The sequence below is a fragment of the Mesocricetus auratus genome, unplaced genomic scaffold, assembly GCF_017639785.1.
Source record: "Mesocricetus auratus isolate SY011 unplaced genomic scaffold, BCM_Maur_2.0 Super-Scaffold_100009, whole genome shotgun sequence".
Taxonomy (NCBI): domain Eukaryota; kingdom Metazoa; phylum Chordata; class Mammalia; order Rodentia; family Cricetidae; genus Mesocricetus; species Mesocricetus auratus.
In genome coordinates this window covers 85,422,413-85,447,871 of record NW_024429193.1, presented here as the reverse complement: position 1 = coordinate 85,447,871, position 25,459 = coordinate 85,422,413, and the positions used below count along the sequence as shown (strand labels likewise).

The window sequence follows — 25,459 nt, the reverse complement described above, 5'->3', positions numbered from 1 at the left end:
TACTTCTACCTGTGTGGTTCCAGACTGGGGTTTTTATACCTGTAGCTACTTTAAGAGAACTGGATTCCTCTTGTTGACCCAAATAATTTACACTAAAATAGGAACAACTCATCTATGTTTTCAAAGCCAGGCCAAAATAGCAATATGGAAGCTCAGTGCCAGTTCTTATGCTATTTGGGGCTTCTCTTATTATTGAAGCATTGCAAATAGCTTTCTGCTTTTATTGGGTATATTTAAGATCAAATGTTTCTGGGTTTCATTTTCTTATTTTTAGAAAGAAAAAGAACTTCAGAAATTAACACAAGAAGAAATAAACATGAAAAGTTTGGTTCATGATCTTTTCCAAAAAGTTGAAGAAGCAAAGAGTTCCTTAGCAATGAATCGAAGTAGGGGGAAAGTACTTGATGCAATAATTCAAGAAAAAAAATCTGGCAGGATCCCAGGAATATATGGAAGATTGGTAAAGTAGATTATATTTTACTCAGAAAAGCTATTATAAATTATATTCTTAACTTGAATTCAGTATATATTGTTGCTATGCCTAAAATAATGTTCTTTTTTATTTAAGGAGGATGACTGCACGGACAAAGTATTTTGCTCCTACAGGTTTATTGTCATTATGTAGTTTGGGGCTGTTTATTCATTTTATAAATTACTCTCCTGCACGATCCCTCCAAAACTAACCTAAGAAAATTTTTGAGTCAAGACTTGATATAACTCAGACTGCCTTTAAAACTAACTGTGTAGCTAAGGTAGACCTTGAGCTCCTGATCAGCTCTGCCTCTGCCTCCCTATTGTTAGGCATTTGTACCACACAAGAAACCTTTTTTCCAAAAAATAATAATTTATAAGTTGGATATGGTGGTGCATATTTTAATCCCAGCACTAGGGAGGCAGAGACAGTCAGATCTCTGTGTTCAAGGCCAACCTGGTCTACATATTGAGTCCTGGGCTAGTCCAAGTTACATAGTGAGACCATATTTAAAAACAAGCAATTTTAGGAGATGAGGCAATAGTGCTGAGAGATCTCTCATTCATGATGCTGCTGAATAGGCTTGTACTTAGTGTCTGTTTCTCCCTCACCATTCCAGGTGTGTCCTGAAGCTACACAAAACAATCAAATAGGATGACCCATCCAATTAGAAGAGGGCTGGGTTTTTTGGTTGAGGGTGTACAGTAGTTACACTTCCCTGCTAGAACCTCCAGACAAAAATAAGGATGTAATATATTCGAGGTTTTATAGCATTATGTTTGACAATTTGTTTGTGGTTTAGGAAGGGGAACTAGCTAATTTAGAACTCTGGTAGTTCCAGTTGTGGGAACCATTACCTTCCTGAGCATTAACTGGGAGGAGCAGTATATGATTTGGAAGAATGTAAGTATCTCAATTCTAGTCATCTCTTGCGCTACAATCATAACTGAGCCCAAAGAGCCAGTTGATGGGTTCCCTACTCAGCCTTCTGGAAAAGGAAACAGAATAACCTGGAAGGACAAAATAGAATTTAACCAGTATGGTTGCTTCTATATCTGATATTAGGTGGCTTCTACCTTATTTTCTTAAAGATAAACAGATTGATCTTGTTTATTTGCTTTGAAGAACTAAATTTATTCACTGAAAGTTGCTAAGTGATAAATTGATTCATAACTACTTATTTAATTCTAGGTAACTTTCAATATGAAAGGTAAAAGATTTTGTTTTGCTGTATGTTCTCTTAGGTATCATCCACAATATATGCTTTCATGGATGGAATAAAATAATTCTTATATCCTGTGTCACATCACATAGCCATTAACACTAAAGGGTAGATTAGAAAGTATAGGGCCTTGGATATAGCTCAGTGGTAGGATGCTTGCCTGTAAGGCACATAGTAGCTTCTGTGTTGGCCCTTTTACGCTTCTTTAAACCAAGTGTACTTCTTTAGTCTTCCCATTAAGAATAGTAAGGACAGGCAAAGGTGGTCGCAGTACACACCTTTATTACCAGCAGTTGGAGGCAAGCTGATCTTTGAGTTCAAGGCCAGCCTGGTCTATAGAGCAACTCCCAGGGCAGCCTAGGCTATGTACAGTCTTGGGCCGAGGGATGGGGAAGAAGACTAGTTTAAGAATAACATTCAAGGCCTTGGTCCTGTGTTTAGTATTCAGCCACACAAGCCAAAAAAAAAAGTTCAAAGTCTGTAACGGAATGATTTGTACTTTTTAAATCTGATTCTTTATTTATAAATTAACTTTCTATTCCTTTTAATTACTAGGGAGACTTGGGAGCCATTGATGAAAAATATGACATAGCTATTTCATCCTGTTGCCATGCATTAGACTACATTGTGGTTGATTCTATTGATACAGCCCAAGAATGTGTAAACTTCCTCAAAAGACATAACATTGGTGTTGCAACTTTTATAGGTTTGGATAAGGTGAGTTCCTGTAATTTAACTTTGAAGTGCCATATGTTTTTTCCTTAGACTTTTAGGTTTTTCTTCACCATTATTCAATTACAACCTGATAAATTTTGAAAATTATTTTAGATTCTGTGTGAACATGACTTTAGAGGTTAAAAATAAATACATTTGTAATGTCTCCATTAAAGAAATTCCAGGGTTAGGAAGATGTTCAGGGGATGAGTGACTGTTATGTTTCTTCAGGGGTTTGGGGAGTTTGACAAGGGTTTCTCTGCATAGTCCTGGCTGTCCTATAACTCGCCTTATAGACGGGCTAATGTCTAACTCGTAGAGACCTGCCTGCTTCTTTCTGCCTCCAAGTACTAGGATTAAAGATTTATTTCTATAGAAATGGATTTTTTTTTTATTTAAACCTACCATTTGCCTGTTTTCATTGGTTTGTCTAGTTGAATTTTAAAAACCCTTATGTATACAAGACTCTTTTGTCAGATACATGCTTTTTAATTTTGTTTTTTTGAGACAGGGTTTCTTTGGAACCTATTCTGGAACTTGGTATGTAAACCTGGCTAGCCTCAAACTCACGGAGATCTGCCTCTGCCTCCCAAGTGCGGCCATTAAAGGCATGCCCTGTTACCTCCCATCTTATTTTAAGAGATACGGATTTTTTTTTCTTTTTAATTTAAACCTACCATTTGTTGGGTTGTATTTAACTTTCTTGATTGTGTACTTTGAAACACAAATAGACCAGTATTTTCCTTTAGCTTCTTGTGTAGAGGTGTGCATGTTTAGACAACATCTTGCTATGAATTCCTGGATAACCTGAAACTTGATATCTAGACCAGATTGACTGAATTTGGAGCACTCCTCTCTCTGCCCTCCAAGTGGTAGGGCTATTCATGCTTGATGTTTCTGAGTTTTATAGATTCCAGCTCTTAAATTTAGGTGTCTAATGCATTATAGCTTAGTGGGTTTTGTTACCATGTTACTCATTGCTACTAAAAATTAAATAAAATTCATTGCTACTTGGGAGTTTTATACAGACCATGATAAGATTTTATTTAGAATTATAACACTTAGAAGACAAGATTGTTTAATACATATACAATTTTTTAAACTTTCAGATGGCAGTATGGGCCCAAAAAATGACCAAAATACAAACTCCTGAAAATACTCCTCGATTATTTGATTTAGTTAAAGTAAAAAATAAGGAAATTCGCCAGGCTTTTTACTTTGCTTTGCGAGATACCTTAGTGGCTGACAATTTGGATCAAGCTACAAGAGTAGCATATCAAAAAGATAGACGATGGAGAGTAGTAACTCTACAGGGTCAAATCATTGAACAGTCAGGTAAGTTGGGTTTTTTTCCTACCAATCTTTTTGATATTTGGTAAAACATTTAAAACTGGCCTCTTCTTTGTTCCCCAGGTACAATGACTGGCGGTGGAAGTAAAGTGATGAGGGGAAGAATGGGTTCATCCGTTATCGTGGAAATCTCTGAAGAAGAGGTTAGCATAATGTAAAATAAATTTAGGCAATTACTTAACAATCATTTACTTCACAGAATTACTATGGTTTTTTATTTTAATTTCAGAGTACTTCTTTCAGGTATTTCAAAGGCTTATCCATGTTTCTAAATTTTACTTTGAAAACCTTTGAGGATCTTGGTAGGTACAGAGCAGTGGTGTGTAATTGCCTAGCCTTTGGGAGTTATGAAATCAGCCACCAAGATGTGTTCTTAGCCTGGATTTCCTTTTTCAAAAGGTGCATTAATTTCTCCCCTCTATTTTGAAATTGTTGATATCCTTCCACTCAGACACTTGAATGCCATGTTTTCATTAAAATAATAGGTGACCATGTCTTAAGTTTTAGTTTTGGGCTTTGGATTGAGTTGTTCGGTTGTGTGTCTCCCTGTGTTAGGCCAGGCTGGCCTCAAGTTCACAGTCTCCCTCTCAAGCTTCTGAGGAGCTGAGGACCCCATGTGCACCACTGCTTCTGGCTTGTACTTTATCTTTAATAGTAGAAGTTTGGGCTTTTTCATTCCTTTTTTGTTGTTGTTGCTGTTTGGGTTTTGTTTTGTTTGTTTATATGGGATTTTAACAGCTGTGCACCATGTGTATGTCTGGTGGTCAAGAGAGCGTATTAGGTCTTCTGGAACTGGAATTACAAGAGGTTGCAAGCCACTCTGTAGTGGCTGGGAATCAAAACAGCCCACAGGAGTGCTCTTAACTGCTATGCCATCTCTCCAGCCCTGGGTTTTTAATTTTGTAAGTTAACTCTGAACTGAGTCTTAGAGGGCAGACAAGATGATTGAGTGAGAAAAGGCCCCTTCTGCAAAGCCTGGCTACATGAGTTCAGTTCCTAGAAGAACCAGCTCCCACAGGTTGACCTCTTAGATTTAATGTACATGCCAAGGCATAATATGCCTATACACGTATCACAATATGAAAAATATAATTTAAGAAATTTACGGGGTAATGATCCTTGGAGAAAATCTCATCTTTCCCCTGTTTTGAAGGTAAATAAGATGGAATCCCAGTTGGAAAGGCACTCTAAACAAGCAATGCAGATCCAAGAGCAGAAAGTACACCATGAAGAAGCAGTCATTAAGTTAAGGCACAGTGAACGAGAAATGAGAAGTACACTAGAAAAATTCACTGCAAGCATCCAGGTACCGTGTTCTGTTATTGATTGAATAAATTCAGTGGCGACTGGGAAGGTTTTTGGGTTTGTTTCCAATTTTGAAATATAAAGGATGATTATTTTCCACTCTAGAAAAAGGACTACTTAGCAACTATGTTACCAATTATAGTATCACTCCTTGAAAAGTGACCTGTTTTCTTGATATGAAAAAGTAATATACCAATTGTTTTGTTTATTCCTCTTTTGATTTTATCAAGGTAAGGTCTCACTATGTAGCTCTGGTCGTCCTGGAACTCACTGTAGACCAGGCTGGCCTCAACCTCACAGAGAGGTTGCTTCTTCTGCCCAAGTGCTAGGATTAAAGGAGTACACACTTATGTGCAGCAGTTGTTTCTGTTCTAAAGCAACATTCAGTAAGCACCTAGATTTCAACCTTCAACTACAGTGTATGAGGAATATGTATAATGTAGTTGCATGTAGTATATGTATGTATGTATGTATATATTTGTGTATAAAGTCTATATACATCTTTTTAGAGTCACTAACTTTTCTTTCCTTATCTAAATTTACTTGATTTGCCATATTTCATGTTTTTCTTTTTCTCTCTGTTTGGGGCAAGAGGGTATTCAATACAGGATTTCTCTGTGTAGCCCTGACTATCCTAGAACTAGTTCTGTAGATCAGGCTGGCCTCAAACTCGAAGATCTGCCTCCCCAGTGTAGCTACATCATTACACATCTGATTATTTCCTTAAGATAGGTTCCTGAAATTATAATCAGTTGTGTTTCATTGTTGCGTTTCATGCCTCATACCAAAGTGTATAAATATTGGTTCTAACTCATTATCTTTGTAATGAATTTGCACGCATTTTGTTTACTGGTCATTTTTATATACATGATATTTTCTTTCATTTTCTTGTTAGTCTTTTAAACATCTTTCTAAGAATTTGGTGTTCAAGGAAATATTTATTGTTACTAAGTTAAACTACTGACCATACAAATGCTAATTTTTTATTTATTTTATTTTTTTAGGGTTTATCAGAGCAAGAAGAGTATTTGGCTTTACAGATTAAAGAACTGGAAGCTAATGTGATTACTACAGCCCCAGATAAAAAGAAACAGAAATTGCTAGAAGAAAATGTCAGTGCCTTCAAAAAAGGTATGTTTAAAAATAAATTTTGTAGGTTGCACCTTTAATCCCAGCACTTGGGAGGCAGAAACAGGAGAATCTCCATGAGTTTGAGGCCAGCCTGGTCTATGAGAGCTAGTTCCAGGACAGGCTCCACAGAGTCACAGAGAAACGTTTGTATAATTTCAGTCACATGGCATATGGTGATAGGGGAATAGGTAGCATGCTCTGATTCCAGAGCTTGTGTCCTTAATTTCATGCTCAGTAGTATAAAATTAAAAGTAATCTCCACAGGAATTCTTCAAGATAGTTATGATTAGAATAATAGATTGTGGGCTAGAGTGGTGGGTCAGTGATTTTGAGCACTAACTGCGCTTCCAGAGGACCTGGGTTCAATTCCATAACTCTGGTGTCAGTGAATCCAGTGCCCTCTTCTGACCTTTAAAGGCACTAGGCATATGTGGTATATTTATGTACATGCACACAAAAGACCTGCACACAAAATTTAAAAGAAAAATATACATTTAGAAATCTGATAATTTGAAGAAGTAAATTACTCCGAGGCGCACATAGCAAATACACAGTAAAAGTACTTATTTGAACACTTACGAAAAACACTTTCCTCGGCTTTTTCTTATAACACATATCTGCCAGAATAGAAGCTTTAAGAAAGGAAAATTGTGAGTATATTTGGTATTGTAGTCTAAATTACTTAGAGTCCCTTGACCAGGTAAGTGTGTCTATCATTTCTATGTTGGCTGCCCTTGTAGCCTCACAGGATCTCAGCTGTTAAGCCCAGAGTATATATTTGGGTCTTCATTGCGTCCTTCATAGGAAGCCCTGACTGTTCTTGAGTCAAGGGTAGATCCACTGACTAGCTGACCAGAATCAGGCATAGAGAGGCTAGGAATTTGGATAGAGAAGACGTTTAGGTTTTCCCTAAATTTTGGAGATTTAATACCATGTATCAGATTAATTGAAAAAATATACATCCACCAAATGATAGTTACTAACATAGAAAAATGAATTCAGCTGTTCCATCTTTTAATTTCAGAGTATGATGCTGTGGCTGAGAAAGCTGGTACAGTAGAAGCTGAGGTTAAACGGTTACATGACACCATCATAGAAATCAACAACCGAAAACTCAAGACCCAACAAAACAAAGTGGATACGATTAATAAGCAGCTGGATGAATGTGCTTCCGCTATTACTAAAGCCCAAGTAGCAATCAAGACTGCTGACAGGTAGAGTGTGGACTTCCCTGCCTGCCCTCACCCCTGCCGGGACAGTGCAGAAGAGTAGTCAATGTTGTATTGGGTGTTAGTTTCTAAATTTCACTATTATCCAGTAATACTTTGAGAAGGAAAAGCTTATCATTTGTCTAATTTAAAAAGAAACAGCAAACTGATAATCAGGGTATGTCTTAGAAAAGTTGGAGTATCATACCCCAGTTATTGTTCAAGGCCTAGATATGTCTTGTTTCTCTAGCATAGAAAAGTAGATATACCATAGCTAGGAACTAGAAACAAGGAGTGGTAACAAAAAAGCTCTAAGTCAGATCTTTTAAAATCATTTTTTATTTATGTATTGATTATCTGTTGATCCATTTGGCTAAAAGTAAGAAGCTTAGGGAATTATTCATTAGCAGAAAGTATGCTTGAGATAGTGTGTTTTTTTTATGTTTAATTTTATTGTATTTTCATTGTTGTTTTGCCTGCATGTATATCTGTATGAGGGTGTCAGATCTTGGAGTTTCAGACAGTTGTTAGCTGCCATGTGGGTGCTGGGTCCTGTGGAAAAGCAGTCATTGCTCTTAACCACTGAGCCATCTCTCAAGCCCCTTGAGATAGTTTAAAAAAAAAAAGAAACAATTCAATGAACTGGTCATGGTGATACATACTTGTGTGATCCCAAGACACCAGAACTCAAAAGGAAGAGTCAGGCATATTTCTGTGAGTTCCAAGAGAGACCTTGTCTCAGAAGAAAACCTTGTTGGATGTCAAGAGTTTTACATTCTAATAGGTAACTGCAACAAAGTCTACTAGACGATTACATGAGGAGGCTTAATGGAAATTTTTAGTAAAACATACAAATAAGGACGATTCGGTAAATCACAAATTTTAAAACCACATTAAATGTCATAAATTGTTGTTTGCTTCTTTAGAAATCTTAAAAAGGCACAAGATTCTGTATTACGTACAGAAAAAGAAATAAAAGACACTGAGAAAGAAATGACTGACTTAAGAGCAGAACTAAAGAATGTTGAAGACAAAGCAGAAGAGGTCATAAATGCTACAAATACTGCAGAGGTAAGTTCTGTTGCTGTGTTACAGGACAGATGACATTTGAAGTTAAAATTTTGTATATAGCAAAATATGAGAACTTTCTGTGAATTAAAGTGAGTCATGAAGAGAAATTGCGAACAATGGGTGTAATGTAAAAATACCTACCTATTTCACTTGTGGAGATGGTATTTGTCACAGTTCTTCTTGATTTTTAGGAGTCATTGCCAGAAATCCAGAAAGAACATCGTAATCTACTTCAGGAACTAAAAGTTATTCAAGAAAATGAGCACGCTCTTCAGAAAGATGCGCTTAGTATTAAGTTGAAACTTGAGCAAATAGATGGCCAGATTGCTGAGCATAATTCTAAGATAAAATACTGGCAGAAAGAGGTGAGGTCATGCCATTCAATTACTTTTAGAGCCTTCCTGGGAGGTGGGGAGCGGGAGGGATGGCTCCTGGATCAAGAACACTTGCTGCTCTTGTAGACGACCCAAGCTCAGAGCCTAGCGCCACGTGGCAGATTACAACCATCTATAATTCCAGTTCCGTCCTCCTAGGACACGAGACATACATGTAGTGCATATACATACATGCAGACAAAACACTGTCCGTTTTTTTAAAAAAGGCTTTTGTGTTAAGTGTGTATTTTTTCTGGTTTTGGAGGTATGTTGTGATTCTTTATCCCATAATCACTTTTCATTTATAAGGGATATAATAGAGTACATAAAAATTAGTAATAGAATAGTGTCTACCTTCTCAGCCCAGCACTTATGGGCAAAGTAGTCATGATTCATTTCTCTACTGTTTTTGTGTCTGTCGTTTTTCATGTTTTGACTTAATAGGCTGGGAACTAGAGAGATATCCCAGTGGTTATCAGCACCTGCAGCTTTTGCAGAGGATCCATAGCTTTGGCTCCCCATGCCCACATCAAATGGCTTGAAACCAACCACCTGTTCTACAGGATCTAATGGCCCTCTTTTGGGATCTATGGCATCCACAAACATGGCATGCGCACGTGCGCGTACACACACACACACGTAAAAGTAATTCATCCTGTTTTTTCATCTCTTCACAATTCTCAGATTTCAAAAATAAAATTGCATCCTGTAGAAGACAACCCTGTTGAGATGGTATCAGTTCTAAGCCCGGAGGATCTTGAGGCAATCAAAAACCCAGATTCTATAACAAATCAAATTGCACTTTTGGAAGCTCAGTGTCATGAAATGAAACCAAATCTTGGTGCCATTGCAGAGTATAAAAAAAAGGTATGAGGGAATTATTTCTAATAGGAATTTTGCTTAGTCTAAATTAAGATCTGTGATTTTGCATAATGAGCAGTGCTGATTTTCAGATTTGTGTGTAAACTTTTTTACAATCTTCACAGGAAGAGTTGTATTTGCAGAGAGTAGCAGAATTGGACAAAATTACTTCTGAAAGAGATAGTTTTAGACACGCATATGAAGATCTTCGAAAACAAAGACTAAATGAATTTATGGCAGGTTTTTATGTAATAACCAATAAATTAAAGGAAAACTACCAGATGCTTACTTTGGGAGGAGATGCTGAACTAGAGCTCGTGGATAGTTTGGATCCTTTCTCTGAAGGAATCATGTTCAGGTTTGTAAGATTGAATGCTACATATTTTCTAAATCCTTAATACTTCTTGGGAGTGTAGTATGAAGGCTAGAACTACAACTTCTTCTATTTGATGATAAATACTAACTCTCCGTGTACTTGTGAGTTTACAGAATAAAATATATGCAAATGGTTACACGATGCCAAGTTAATCTTGTAAAAAAATTGATCTTCAAAGCCAAATGCACGCATCTTTAACCCTGGTGTGTCACTACAGGGAGATGGGGGCAGAAACCACTCACAGGCCAGGCAGCCAGGCTCATGCAGCAATAAAATGACTGTCAGAAAGGCCTTCAACACCAAGACTGTATTGCAAAATTGGTGAATAGTAGCTAGTTTATTGTTCAAATCTTAAAATTATGGTAGATGTTCCTAATGTGTTCATCTTTCAGTAACCTTTCTGTAAAGAGGCCAACAGCCAGGCCGTGGGGTGTAAGGATCACAAATTTTAAGAATAAAAGGTCATCACCTACTGAGATCACCCTGTGTGTGAAAAGCAGCATACAGATTTATTAAGGAAAGTGTTTGGTGTTAATTACAGAAAACACTAAGTTTAGTTGTTCTTATTTCAGTGTTCGACCACCTAAGAAAAGTTGGAAGAAGATCTTTAACCTTTCAGGAGGAGAGAAAACCCTTAGTTCATTGGCCTTAGTGTTTGCTCTGCACCACTACAAACCCACTCCCCTCTACTTCATGGATGAGATCGATGCAGCCCTAGATTTTAAAAATGTGTCCATTGTTGCATTTTACATATATGTAAGTAAATCTGCAAAGTTTGTGTTTTATTTCTTGTTATCAGGAGTTTCATTTTACCCAAATTCCTCTCAATCTCACACACTTTCATGAATTCTTCATTATTCATGTAAGCATTACATAACCATCTATGTCAAAATTATTGCCCACAAACCTTGTGGAATAATGTTTGAGTATTTTTTATGTCTTAACTGTGCCTCTTTTTCTTTTTAGGAGCAAACAAAAAATGCCCAGTTCATAATAATTTCTCTTCGGAATAATATGTTTGAGATTTCAGATAGACTTATTGGAATTTACAAAACATACAATATTACGAAAAGTGTTGCAGTGAACCCAAAAGAAATTGCATCTAAAGGACTTTGCTGAACTTGTTTATATTGAAAATTCTTCAAATTTACCTTGATTTAGTATTTCTCAGTTTTTTTCTGTAAATGATAAAGTTGTATAAAGTACATTTTTCTAAGTTGTATGACAAATGGCTTCTGTTTTATTAGTGATAAGGTCTAAAACAATTGTATCCATTCTATATTATAAAATGAGGAGTCTGGCTGTTTTAAACATAATTCTTTATTAAGTTGTATAAAGTACATTTTTCTAAGTTGTATGACAATGGCTTCTGTTTTATTAGTGATAAGGTCTGAGATAATTGTATCCATTTCTGTATTAAATGAGTCTGACTGGCTTGGTTTTCTGGGTTTGTTTTTTCTTTTAACATAATTATTGATTCCTTGGGAATTTCACATCAATCACCCCAATCGTGCTCACTTCTCAGCCCCTCCATATCTGCCCCTCAGTACTGTAACTTGCCCCCAAAAAATTAGAAACAAATAAGCATCTTGCTCCTCTGTCCTTCCAACATGTCTTCACTTATCCATCAGGACCTGCAGTGTTATCAGCTTGTCCAGTCAGGCCACTTGCAAAGTATTCATTGCAATGAGTTGTTCTGGTTCAAGGCCTCTGAACACCATCACTGGACCCTCATCAAAACTGTTAGTACTTAGGCATTTGTACTGACTGTCCTTGGGGTTCTCACAGAATATACCCTCAGCTGCAACCACAAAGAGCACCATTCAATTCATTCCCACCTCCCATCTTCCTCCTACCTTCCCACCCCCAACCTCCTCTGCATCTCTCTCTACCTCTCTTGCCCCTTTCCTGTTCACTTTCCCCCAATAAGCTGGTAGTTTTAGACCACTGGGACTGACCCCTCACCACCACCCTCCCATTAGGGGCAGGGCCAGGTCTCTCTAGTCCTGGTCATGCGATTAAGGCCATCTTTCTCATGGCCATAGTGAGGGGAGAAAGGGGCCATCTCTCCTGTTAGTGTCTAGCAAGGAGCAAGGCCAGTGAGTGGTTTAGTTTTGTGTTCAGTGTGATCCATCTAACCTCAAACTCTGGTTTCTACCATAATGGACATTACAGGTATTCCACCTTCTCTTGAGTTCCTGTAATCCCAGGGTCAGTCAGAGGCAGGCCATCATATATGAGGATCATGGCCTACCTATGTAGGCTAATGCATAACCAAGTTCAGTGAAAACCAGGGAGGGAGAAGGGTGTAATCACAGGATGGATAACATGGGACCCAAAAGTATAAAAGCAAATTGTTTGCATGTCTAATACAGTTAGTCTAAAGAATATTATATACTAGTAGATATAAACTGGCAACATTTTCAGAAGGAATTTTAATGCCTGCCATCACCAGCTGTCAGAGGCCTGCTCTACTTAATAAGTTCCTATCTAATGAATTTGCCTTATTAAATTCCTAGGTGCTTATCCTAAGAAATCAGACAAATGCCTCCTACAATGGAACATGATTCAGAATAAAGCCACAACAAACTAGCAACATGCTACAATGGCCGGGCATTGGTGGTGCACACCTTTAATCCCAGCACTTGGAAGGCAGAGGTCAGCCTGGTCTACAGAGCTAGTTCCAGGACAGCCTCCAAAACAATACAGAGAAACCCTGTCTCAAAAAAAACAAAGAGTTACAATGATTGTGAAAGTGAAAGAAAATACATTTTAATAACTATAGTATGATGGAATTCAAAGCTAACTTTTCAAAAGACAATCCAGAAGCTGTATGAAAATTCCAAAGCCACCACTTTCTAAGCCATTCAATAAAATACCAAGTTTATTCAAATATATTGTTATACACAAAGCCCAGGATTTCTGAAGTGTGTGTACTTTAAATTGTACAATCTCAGCCTCCTGGTAAGAATATAAAACGTTAAGTATATAGTTACTCCTACCAGAAAACAGAGTTGTGTACTAAAAACTGCCAAGCATAAATAAACACTAGGCATATGCTTGTTTAGCTTGGTTTCTGTTAAGTCTGCTCCGGTTTTTTAAGCAATATACAGAGGTTCTCCCACCTCCTAACATGGCACTGCATTACTTTGATGTTTCTCATTTACACAGTTAACCCTGAAAAATGTCTTTGCTTGCTACCTATTATTTACATTGTGACATACATCTGGGAAAAACTACTGTACATGGTTTCCCCTCACCTCTGTTATATATTCCAAACAGCCTCAGGATATAGATACAGTAACTGTGCCGGGTAAAATCTGATTATTTAAGTGGACCTAATACTTAATCTTAGTGATAAAACTTTTCAGCATTGTCCTAACCTTGAATCTGAATACAGCCTTGAATCTGACCTTTGAAATACGGTCCCCAGAGGTGGTGATTCAATAGCCCATTTGGGATTTCTGGATAAAAATTGGTTTGTGTTCAATATTTCAATGACAGCCAAAGGTGCACTGCAAACATGCTAGTTCCTGTCAAGGGAATCAAGGTTCTGCCTTCATGAGCTCTTGTAAGACTAGCCAGCTACGTACAACAGCTCATACTTGTAATTCACAGCACTTAGGCTACAGACTGAGACCATTTTAAGACAAATACGGATTTATGATACCAGACCTAGTAAATAAATCACATCAACATGATTTCGTACAAGACTAGAACACAAAATATTTGCTTGTATTGCTTTGTGGTGCTAGAGCCAATAGAAAAGGCAGGGGCTCTGCCACCAGACCTTTTTATTTGGTTGGTTTTGGGCATCTCACTTGATATTCAGGCTGACCTTGACTCAGATTCTCCAGCCATTAAACTCAGCTCCTAATTGTAATCTATATAAAACAAGTACTGCACACTTGATTTATCCAAAAGCAGTAGCTTTATTTGGAATGAATGCTCTTATTAACAGTTATGTTTGGCCAAGATGTTTAAACAATCCTAGCCTGATTTTAAAACTTGCCACCTCCATCTACACATTGAAAAGCTTTAAACCATGTCAAAACAGACATCTGGATCTCAATGAGTTTGTCACTTTTTTAAATCTAATACCTACATATACAAAGAACTGCAAAGTTAAGTACTGTAGCATATAACATTTAAAAAAAACTTGTTAAACAAGATAACATTGACTATCAAGCCAATAAAATATTCAAATCAAAAATAATTTGATTCATCTTTCAGATAATGTATCATTTCTGATACCATTTTTATCCAACCATGGAATGTTTATCATATTTCTATATAAGTTTGCTGTCTATGCTACCCTGACTTCCATCTAGCAATGGTCAGCTTTTGCAATACAGAATAAGCCCACTTAACAACTGTTGATTTGAATTTTCAACGAGAAACTATTTTCCACATGAATTCCTTTAACAAATATAAAGGGTAGCATACCATATTTTTAAAGTCATATAAGTTATTACATAAACTTTGGTAAACAGACAAAGAGACTTCAGAGAAACATATTGAAGTGATTTCATTTAAGAAGGTGATTATGTGTTGATTGAAAAAGAGTATCAACATTAATATCACTGAAATTAGTGAAACTACAACAATATTTAAAATTTTAAAAAATTCGATTTCTTTTTCATCCTTTTCAGGCCAGGAACATGGCACCCTTTTTGAAGAAATCCTCATTTCAGGAATGACAGCCTTCTTAATATGTCCAATCTCTGTTCTGCTCCACTCTTCCTTTAATATTTTGCTTACTCGAGGATAAATTTCAACAGGCTGGACCTCAGGAAGCGGTCTTCGTTTCAACATCTGCACACGCTGGCGGACATCATCAATTTTCTCTAGGAATTTAAGTGGAGACTCATCTTGTAAAGATGTAGTCATTGTCATTAACTCAAGCTGCTGCTCTCTCATCTCCTTCACTCTTTCAATCTGTGGAGTGTATTCTTGATTAATCAGCTTGCCAACATCACAGAGAGCTGCCAAAAAATTTTTTTTCTTCTGTTCTAATATATCAGTAAGCTCCTTAAAGTACTGGAGAACCACCTCCTTATCACTTTGAAGCATTTTCTCTGAATGACATTTCTGTTCTTCAAGCTTTTCAATAAGACGAGTGATATCTGTCCAGCGTGTGTCGGTTAACTGTTTAAACAACTTCTGAGGTGTATCCTTTTCTTTCAGATAGGCACTCTGAAGGTCATCTATAGGATGACCATGATGTTGGCCTATAGTAAGACAATGGCCACAAACTAATTTTTTATCTAGTAGACAATAGACATTTAATGGTTGCCTGTAATGTTCAGGGCAGGTGACAACATCTGGGTGGTCTTCTTGCTGATACTTTTCAATAATTGCTCTTAATGCAAAATTTACAGGTAAGGATTCTATACCAGTTGAAGCAATTTCAATAATACTTCTGCAGTTAGGACACTTGAGTGGAATTCGCAAAGGTCTCCATATATAAAAGTTACCAGATGCCTGAAGAACATTTTCCAAACAATTTCTACAAAATGTATGAGAACATGGTAGTACTCGAGGATCTTCAAAAATACTGTAGCAAATGGGACATGTTAACTCGTCCTCAAAATTGTGCATTTCCTATCAAGACAAAAAAAAAATTTAAGCATACATGTGGCACACACTATGTAAGATTTTAGGCATGATCTTCAAATTAAATACTATATTTGCCATTTGAAAGAAAAACAGATTTCCTTTTAGACGATGCTTTCTTTGTAATAAGTGGATCACCTTAAGAGTTTATTCCTTTTCAACAAAATCCCAACTAATTTGTAATAAAATGCTTCAAATCAGTCAAACTGGTTTTATGTAATTAAGACTACACTTCAGTTGCAGTCTACTTAATAATTACTATTATTATTTGCAAGCCGTTACATTCTAAGATACCAAAGTAAATAGTACACTAGTGGCGTACACCTTTAATCCCAGCACTGGGGAGGCAGAAGCAAGTGGATCTCTGTTGAGTTTGAGCCCAGCCTGGTCTACAGAGTGAATGCCAGGACAGCCTCCAAAGCTACACAGAGAAACCCTGTCTCAAAAAGCAAAAAACAAAACAAATTTAATGAATAGATAAAACTATACAGACACTTGTATAACATTGGGCTTAGCAAAATAATTCAATTTAAAGTGAGAGAAAAAAAGTACCTATGTGATCGTTTTGGTTTTTTGCTGAGATAAATGCTAGGGTTGCAGCTAGGGAAGCATCACAACTGGTTCAACGGTTCTTACATTAATTTAAGATCAGCACAGAGCAATTCCTATTTTCTTCTCTTTTCCTTTTGTCGCGCGAGCGCGTGCGTGCGTGCGTGCGTGCGTGTGTGTGTGTGTGTGTGTGTGTGTGTGTGTTACTAATAATCAATCACACTGAAGGCCTCGTACATGTTAGGCAAATACTCAACAATGAGTTATACAGCCCCAGATCCAGACTTACACTGAGGTTTTCTAAAGCAGTAATTTTACTTGAAGACTTGAAAGGGAAAAAGTCTTAATTATAATTAGCATTGACAATAAAAATAGACTTGAAAAATAGGAGTTGATTGTGGTAACAAGTACTGACCGAAAAATGAGAATCTAAAACAAACGGTAAAGAAAATAAAGGATACCATTCATTTCTTTCCTGCACTTAAAATGTTTGAGAGGCTGAAGAGATAGCTCAGTGGTTATGACTACAAACTTGTTCTTCCAGAGGATCAGAATTCAGTTCCCAGCACATAAGGAAGCTCACACCACATACAAAACCAGCTCCAGGGTATCCAACACATTCCCAGTACCTGCACATACCTGTCCCACAACACGCGAGCACTTTTTAAAAATGTATTTCAAAACTATTCCTAAAACAGAAAACAACCCATCGATTGTTCAGAGACCCCTGACAGACGATGGACCTCCATACGCTATTATTTCCAACAGAGGTTGGCAGCTCTGCAGCCCACTTCAGTTTTCTTTTGGTCATTCTCAGCAAAACACGACCCTCAAAACTGCCTAGCCTTTGGCAGGCAAAAATCAAACCCATCACTGTTTAAAGAACCTTAAACAGATCCTAGGTGTTCTTCATAAAGAGTGTAAAAGCTGTCAAAACCTATATAAACTAGTTCCAGATCAAATGTTTGTAACAAAACGACCAGGGATGTAGCTTAGTAGAGTGTGCATCTAGCATGCATGAGGTCCTACATACCGTCTCCAGCATCACCAAAAAATGTGTAGCAATAGCAACTAAAAGTAACTAATTGTTCTTTAAAATTCCACCCAATCTGTTTAGCCCTTAGCTCTAACCATCTGAGACTGCTGTTAGCCTAGACTAATTGCCTTCATAAATTTAATTAAAGAGAGACTGAACAAGACTTTATAAGAATGTTCGTAACATATTATGTATTAGAATGTAAGCCTCCTATAAGGTCAGAAATAGTATCTAAACAATAGCAGTGTTAACAGCGATCTGGACTTTCTAATAATAAAATCTGTTAAAAGCAATGAAGAGGCCATCAGAAAATGTCTCGTGTATTGTCTGACAATATTCAGGATCCAAAGTGAGTCAAGCTGTAGCATGTAGAGACTGGATGTTGACCTGTGCAGGGTTCCAGGAAACAAATGATTGGGCAGCAGTACAGAAGGCAACAGTCGTTGAAAACAAATGCAAGAGAATGCACGCTTAGACAAAGCCTTTACAACTTTACCCCACATCCACAGAGGGCTGTTAAGTCACACAGAAATCACCAAAGAAAAACAAACCTGCTTCTCAGAGTACTCCAATGATGTCAAAATACACAATGAAGGAAAATACAGAATAGTTATTTGGAAGGAATAAAATTTAAGCAATGGACATACATTCGATCCAGATTTAATATCATTAGCACAATATCATTGGTGTGCAGGTAGCAAAACTGCAAGAAAATTAGATTTTAGGACTAGTTTCCTTACACATTAACTAACTCTAGTATTATTAAATCTTCAAAGTTCTATTTTATGTGTCTCACAGGAAGCTAGGGGGTGTTGGGACATGGCTCAATAGGCAAACCATTTACTAATGCAAGCTTGAGGACCTGAGTTTGGATCCCCAGAACTCATGTAAATCTGGACACAGTAGGCAAACCATTTACTAATGCAAGCTTGAGGACCTGAGTTTGGATCCCCAGAACTCATGTAAATCTGGACACAGTAGGCAAACCATTTACTAATGCAAGCTTGAGGACCTGAGTTTGGATCCCCAGAACTCATGTAAATCTGGACACAATACATATCAATAAACTCAGACAGCAAAATGGAGGCAGAGGTGAAAAAAAGACCCAGTCTCCAAGAAGTTAGAAGGAGGCTGTCCTCTGACCCCCACACATGCCCTGGGGGAGGGCAACACACATTTGTACAAATATAAAACACTCAAAAGATTTTGGGGGAAGCTGGAAAGATGGCTCAGAGGTTAAGAGCTCTGACTGCTCTTCCAGAGGTCCTGATTTTAATTCCCAGCAACCACATGGTGGCTCACAACCATCTATAATGAGATCTGGTGCCCTCTTCTGGTGTGCAGAAATACATGCAGAGAACATTGTATACAAAATAAAAATAAATAAATCTTTAAAAAAATGGGGGGGGAGTGGAGGAAAGTGACAGTATCTCTGAGAATCCATTTAATAATCCAATAGCTCAACTTTTAAGTTGTAAGAAGTTTCCCAACAAACTTCAAAGGCAACACTGGACTCTACAAGACAATGAAGAAATACCAAATATTGATATACTGATTTACAAGACTGACAAAAGTATACTGGGAGGGGGGTATAAAAAGAACTACATTTTTTTAATTAAAAAAGTTAAAGCTGGGTGTGGCAGCATCCGCCTTTAATCACAGCACTCAGGAGGCAGAGGCAGAGAATCTCTTAGTTTGAGGCCAGCCTGGTCTACAGAGTGAATTCCAATACAGTCAGTGCTACAGAGAAACCCTGTCTCAAAGAACCTCCCCCCGAAAAGCCACTTAATAAAAATGTCAAATCTTCATTCTCGCCTTCCTCCATAACTTCCAATAATTAAACTCTGCTCACCAGCTTGTCACAAGCCCTCGGTAACTAAGCCATCTTGCCAGTCCAAAAAACATGGGGGAAGAAATGCAAATACATTAAAGTGAAGCTGCACGCAGAGTTGCATGCCTTTCATCCCATGCACTCAGGGAGCAGAAGCAGCAGGAATCTGTGAGTTCAAGGCCAGCCTGGACTACACAGTGAGTTCCAGGACAGCCAGTGAGAACCCATCTCAATAAAAGAAACAAGTGAAAACTAAGAGAGTTTAAGAAATAAATGTGATAGGTTTTAAAGAACACGAATAGGGAACAGAAGAAAATATCATTGACTTTTATACTGTTTCATTTAATCAGCATACAGCTAAAATATAATAAACTGTTAAAAGACAGACAATCCTACAAGCGGCCAGGCAGAAATGCACAATGCAAACTACAAAAGCATTAGCAGTGAGATATGGCAGAAGGATTAAAGTCTGAGCCCCCCCCTGAGCTATACAAATGTGCAAACAAAATAAACCCTGAAGACCAGTTACCCTCACACATGCTGTTCTGAAATTCAGCCCAGCCGCTACTTCTCTATTTCCACCCCGCCCCAGAAAACTTTGTATACATCACATGACTACTTTGACCATCAAGCAGCACTCTGAGCTCTGGGTGTTTAGGTCTTAAGACACCAAGTGGATCAAGCCAGGCAGTGGTGGCACACGCCTTTAATCCCAGCCCTAGAAAGACAGGTGGGCGGATCTCGTGAGTTCGAGGCCAGCCTGGTCTACAGAGGGAGCTCCAGGACAGCCAGGGCTACACAGAGAGACCCTGCCTCAAAAAAACAAACAAAAAAAGGAAGCCATGTGTATCCGTTCCTTTTCTGTTGTTATAAAACACCATGACCAAGGCAATTTACAGAAGAGTTTTTTTCCAGAGGGTTAGAGTCCATGACAGCTGGAGTGGGAACCTGAGAGTCACATCTTTAACAGCAAGCCTGGGACAGAGAACAGAAAATGAGGTAAGGCTCTCCACTCTCAAAGCAAGCCCCACTGACAAGTCCTCCAGCAAGGCTGCATAACCTCTCCAACAGTGCCACCAACTGGGGACAAAGTGTTCATTTCAAATGCCTGGGAGACATTTTTCATTCAAACCATACCTAGCAACCAGCTGCTATGCAAGACGTCGAGGCTACCTGGATTTTTTAAATCAGCACTAAGATGCCAGACATGTTAGTAAAAAGGCCTTCTTGGACACAGCTAGCCAAGCTGCTTTCCAATGTCTATTACACAAAAATAGATTGCCAGAATACATACAAAGCAACAAGGAATGTTGTAAGACAGTATTACAAAATGTCTATAAGCTCTAGAAGGAAACTCTACCTGTGTGATTTATTCACATGTAACAATAAGCAAAATCTATCATTAAAAAACAATGAAGGTATTATCAAGTAAAAAGGAATATAACAAAGACTCCACTAAAAAGAAGTTACAACTGAGCACAGCCATGCGTCATCCCAGCTGCTCCAGAGGCAAGAGACAGGATGATGATTTGAGCACCACTAAGGACAATTTCCTAGACCAGCCTGGAAAATAGAGTCAGAACCCATTCAAAACAAAAATCATGAAAAGCAGAATAAAATAAATGAATAAAATTAAAGAAACTTATTAGAGTTAAGTAAATAAATAATTTGCTATCTGTGCTGGCACTCCCTATAGGATGACTGTCAATAACTTCTAGTCCCTTGGGCACTTACTAAATCCCCTCCTCTTTAATATAAATGAGATGTAGACGTAGTGACTCCCTTCTGCCATACAAAATGCAGACGTAATAATCTGCTTCAAGTATTCCTCTTCTCTACCACTCAAAGAATTCTCCCTACCTAATGCTCTAAGTATTCCAAGGTCTATTTGGCATGGTTAGAAACTGGGACACTTTACCTGATGTTTAACAAGGAATGGAAAGCAGTAAACAGATATATAAAGACCCTTCAGGCCACAAGTCCACAACCCCAGCAGTGGCAGGTCCCATGAGCACAACACGTGACACCCAGAGCCACCCATTAACACACTACCCTCATCAAGAGAGAAGGAATACTGCATGCATTGACAAGAGGGAAAATACACAGACAGAAAGCAGACAAAAACAGGAAAAAAGCCAGCACTGCACACATCTCACAATCTACACAAATGAAGTGTGCAGATTACTGAACCACATCAGTTCAAATGCCTAAAACTGACCCAGGAAAATAAAGCAAACTATATGGGAAATTTTACAAGTTAAACAAGTACTGTTTTGGATAAGGGAATGGGAAGAGTTGGGATAAGCTTCTAAAAGTTCTTTCAAATGGTCATGAATTTCTTGTTCAGCTGTCCCAGAATACAAATTAATAAGTATGCAAATTTCAAGACAATACTGTATGATCCTAAAACACTGCAGAGATGATACAAACTAAAGAGAGACTAATTTCCAAACTGGACACTTTATAAAATCCTAAGCACTATATTAGCAAAAAATGATACAGGGCACATTAAAAGAAATCCAGCTCTTCTAGAGGACCCAGGTTTCAATTCCCAGCACCCACATAGCAGTTCACAATGGTGTGTAACTCCCATTCCAGGTAATCTGACACTTTCACATACACATACATGCAGGCAAACCACAAAGCACAAAAAGTAAAATAAAATACTTAAAAGAAGGAAGGGAGGAAGGGAGGGAGGGAGGGAGGGAGGGAGGGAGGGAGGGAGGGGCCACCAGCCATGACTGACATGTGGGGTTTGTAGGTCAGCGACATCGAGGTTCTAGATTCTCTCACCAACACCACAACTAAGTAAGATTCTTGTTAATCCAGTAACAGAAAACCTAAAATAATTCACTCAGTGAGGTCAAAGGAGGGGAAAAGTATAACCCCCATTTAGATTTGCAATCTAGAAACAGGAAGCAGAGTGGTGGAGAGAGCAGCCTGTTTAATAGTGTTTAATGTGTAGTGGCCCTGAAAACCAGTGGCACCCAAGACCACACAGCAATGTGAATGTATGGGACGGCACCGAATGTACACACTTTCACAAGGATTTAGATGGTAAATGTATAATACAATAAAAACTAAGAAAAGGTTCTTGACCTATTTTCTTTCCTCTGCCCAATTATTGTCAATCAATTTAAATAATCCATATAAAATGTATTTTCTTCTAATGACCCAAGTAATCAAACAGGTTGTTTGTGGGGTTTGGTTTTTGCTTCTCAAGACGGGGTTTCTCCATGTAGCCCTGGCTGGCCTCAGACTTACAGAGATCTGCCTGCCTCTGCCTCCCGAGTGTTGGAACTAAAGAAGATAGCCACCGCCACCCAGAAACAGGTTGTTTAACACTGGGCTGAAATCAAGGGCTAAATTACCCTAAATTATTTCACAAATCTCTGTGCTTAAGTGTAAAACACTGCTAAATTCCTCGTCTTTTCGTGGGAAGAGAACTACATCGTCTAATCAGGATACTGGATATAAATAGATTAAATATAAGCGTTATTGAGTATGCCACTCCTGAGCTTGTGTTTTTAAGTTTTAATTCACGAACAGTTAACTACTCTTCATCTTTGAACATGAATGTTATAGAATACTCATTACTCTTTAGTTTCATTTTTTGAACAGGGTAGCATGTGTTCTAGACGATCCACAAACCGACACACACGAGAGGTGTCTTTGAACTCCTGAGTGCTGAGGTTGGAAGGCACACTGCCTCACACAGGGCCGCATTACATTTTACAGATCTTTTTTTTTTTTTTTTTTTTTTTTTTTGGTTTTTCGAGACAGGGTTTCTCTGTAGCTTTGGAGGCTGTCCTGGAACTCACTTTGTAGACCAGGCTGGCCTCGAACTCACAGAGATCCGCCTGCCTCTGCCTCCCGAGTGCTGGGATTAAAGGCGTGCGCCACCAACGCCCGGCTCATTTTACAGATCTTTACAGAAATTACATTTAGCGCACTACAGAGCTCAATGACTTGCCACAGCTTCCCGTGAGTCAGCCACAAGTGTGGTGCCACTGTCCTGCCAGGCCTCACAGCTTCGAGGCTAACTGATAAAAACCCCATGGAGTTACAGCTGCTCCAATTAGCCAGCACACACTGTGGGGATCACAGACCCTGGCCAGAAACCCACTCCTAGAACAGCCTGGGAGCAGGCAGCTGACAATGTTTACTGAAAACATGTTTACTGAAAACAATTCAGTGTCATAAGCTCCTGATAAGGGCTCACTGAAACACCATGACTTTGATCTTCCTGATGGCTAGCTACTCCCTGCTGTTCCAGATTCTGGTGCCAGAGATTTAACCACCAGCCAGGAGGAAGGAGAGGTCTGTGAGAGGTGTGTGAGAGGGCTGTTGAAGTTTTCTGAAGGGAAGTTTTTCTTGGGAAGTTCTCCTAAGCCGATTTGGGGAGCATAAAGTTTTCTTAACGCAACCGACCGACCGGTCTCTGCGTCATCAATCCTCGCCACATTCTCGAATACAGTACCCCTTTAGACCCAGGGCTCGGGAAGCAGAGGGAGGCAAGACTCTGGGCCTGCCTGGTCTACAGAGGTAATTCTAGGACAGCCAACGCTACACAAAGAAACCCTTCCTTGAAAATAATTTTTTTAAGAGTGAAAAATTGAAAACATTCAGCAACATACTTATGAAAGGCAATGTCAATATATACATTACCTAAAGTCAAACTTTTACTTCACCAGGCTAAATTGAGTACCCTGGGTCACTAGAAATGGATGTAGATCAATTTAGTGTAGAGCAGAAAAGAACTTAAATAACGTAACTTGAGTAACAATGCAGCCTGCGAATGTATAAAGAAACACCGTGAATGTGCATGTCTTTAGGTGTGTGGGCAGTCTTGTAAAATTTCTGCTACATAAAAACGCAAATCTTACAGGGCAGTGGTGGTGGTACTCGTCTTTAATCCCAGCAGAGGCAGGCCATTCTCTGTGAGTTGAGACCAGCTCAAGGCTAGCCTGGTCTACAAAGTGAGTTCCACAACAGCCAGAGCTGTTACACAGAGAAACTTTGTCTCAAAAAAGAAGAAAAAGAATATCTTTTAGGTAGGCAACACCTTTAGTCCCAGCACCCAAAAAGTTCGTAGAAGCAGGTGGATCTCTGAGTTGGAGGCCAGCCTGGTCTACAGAAAAATTTCCAGAATAGCCAGGGTTACACAGAGAAACCCTGCCTTGAAAAAAACCCAAAATTAAACAATAACAACAAAGGTGGAAAGCTTTATGTCAATGGTTTTTTTTATTTTTCACATAATGCTTCCTCCATGAAATGGCTAGAAATTTATCACCAATATACATATTTTTTAAGATATGTTAAATTTTACATCATAGCCCAGGTAACACTCTATAAAAATGTTTTGAGTTTTCTTCATATATACTTTTTACTACTCAACGCTTACCTGGTTTGCTGATCTCCTGATCTGAATACTGAATAGGCTTTATCTTCTCTTTTCCAGGTCCTTTTGGTATTCTAAAATTAAAACAATTGAGTGTTTCAGATTTTGTAAAGAAAAAGAAAGGAAGGAGAAGAAAATTGCATAGGGATGGATGGCTGTTCACGAACTGCCCAACGGTTGGGTTTTCTGTTGTTACTCAGGAAAGCAGCGACACACACAGCCACCTCGGCCTGCAGTGTGTCTCGCTTTCATCCAGGAAATCCCAACAGCAGTGCCACACAAAGGACTTTTTGCAACATAAGGCATCCGCGAGTCTGGGCAACTTCAGGCAATCCGGCTGGATGGGCTGGCTGAGCGCTGGACTCGCTCGTTTGCCGAGCGGCCCCTGGCTGTGCCCTCGCCGGGACTGCAGGCGTGCGCTCCCGCCCCGCCACAAAGTTTGGGTTCTCCGGGCCTGGCGGGGCACCCCGTTTCCCCGGCGCTAGCCAGCGACCCGAGCCGCTGCCCGCAGCTCGCCGGCCGCGAGCGCCCCGGTTCTGTCCCTGAGCCGCTTTTACCCGCGAAGGCTCACGCCCGTGAAACGCGCACAAGCTCTACGAGAACTGCAAGCCTAGAAGCGGCTCCAGACGGCGGGCGTGCGGCCCTTCTCGAGGACGTCCCGGCCCCCCGCCCGGTGCTGCGCGGTCCTCTCGGCTCACCCAGCGGCCGCGGGGGCGCAGCCGCCTCCCCGCGCTCCAGGCCCGGGCGGACGCAGCCGGGCGGCCGGGCTCGGATGCCGCCCTCGGGGCCGACGGCAGCCGGCGTACTCACCGCGAGCGGAGCGGGCGGAGGCTCCGAGGCAGCCTGAGCCGACGGCGCGAGCCGCTCGCCCGACGGAGTCTTCAGGTGCCCGGGAGGGGCGGAGCCTCGCGGCGGCACGGCCGCCGCCTCGGCCAATCAGAG

The 25,459-nt window shown here is 39.3% G+C and overlaps 2 protein-coding genes across 4 annotated transcripts in view; one reads left to right on the top strand and one right to left on the bottom strand.

Annotated features, from left to right (window-relative positions):
• Smc4 (structural maintenance of chromosomes 4) overlaps positions 1–11,519 on the top strand; it is a 27,875-nt gene extending 16,356 nt beyond the window's left edge. For both annotated transcript variants that reach the window (XM_013124970.3, XM_013124971.3), the window contains exons 12-24: positions 275–460; positions 2,250–2,411; positions 3,518–3,743; positions 3,822–3,901; positions 4,912–5,064; positions 6,068–6,194; positions 7,219–7,408; positions 8,329–8,473; positions 8,665–8,838; positions 9,532–9,714; positions 9,834–10,066; positions 10,657–10,840; positions 11,051–11,519. In XM_013124970.3, coding sequence (XP_012980424.1) covers positions 275–460; positions 2,250–2,411; positions 3,518–3,743; positions 3,822–3,901; positions 4,912–5,064; positions 6,068–6,194; positions 7,219–7,408; positions 8,329–8,473; positions 8,665–8,838; positions 9,532–9,714; positions 9,834–10,066; positions 10,657–10,840; positions 11,051–11,203 — 2,196 coding nt within the window. In that variant the 3' untranslated portion in view covers positions 11,204–11,519. The remainder of the gene's footprint in view (positions 1–274; positions 461–2,249; positions 2,412–3,517; positions 3,744–3,821; positions 3,902–4,911; positions 5,065–6,067; positions 6,195–7,218; positions 7,409–8,328; positions 8,474–8,664; positions 8,839–9,531; positions 9,715–9,833; positions 10,067–10,656; positions 10,841–11,050) is intronic.
• Trim59 (tripartite motif containing 59) lies at positions 11,387–25,459 on the bottom strand. Of its 2 annotated transcripts, none has more exons than XM_040752656.1 (3): positions 25,328–25,459; positions 24,521–24,591; positions 11,387–15,688 (listed from the first exon to the last, which is right to left on the bottom strand). In XM_040752656.1, exon 3 carries the CDS (start codon positions 15,683–15,685, stop codon positions 14,474–14,476), a length of 1,212 nt encoding a protein of 403 aa, XP_040608590.1. In that variant the 5' UTR covers positions 15,686–15,688; positions 24,521–24,591; positions 25,328–25,459; the 3' UTR covers positions 11,387–14,473. The 2 variants fall into 2 exon arrangements, with proteins under 2 accessions (XP_040608590.1, XP_040608591.1); XM_040752657.1 differs by lacking the exon at positions 25,328–25,459 and adding an exon at positions 25,216–25,283.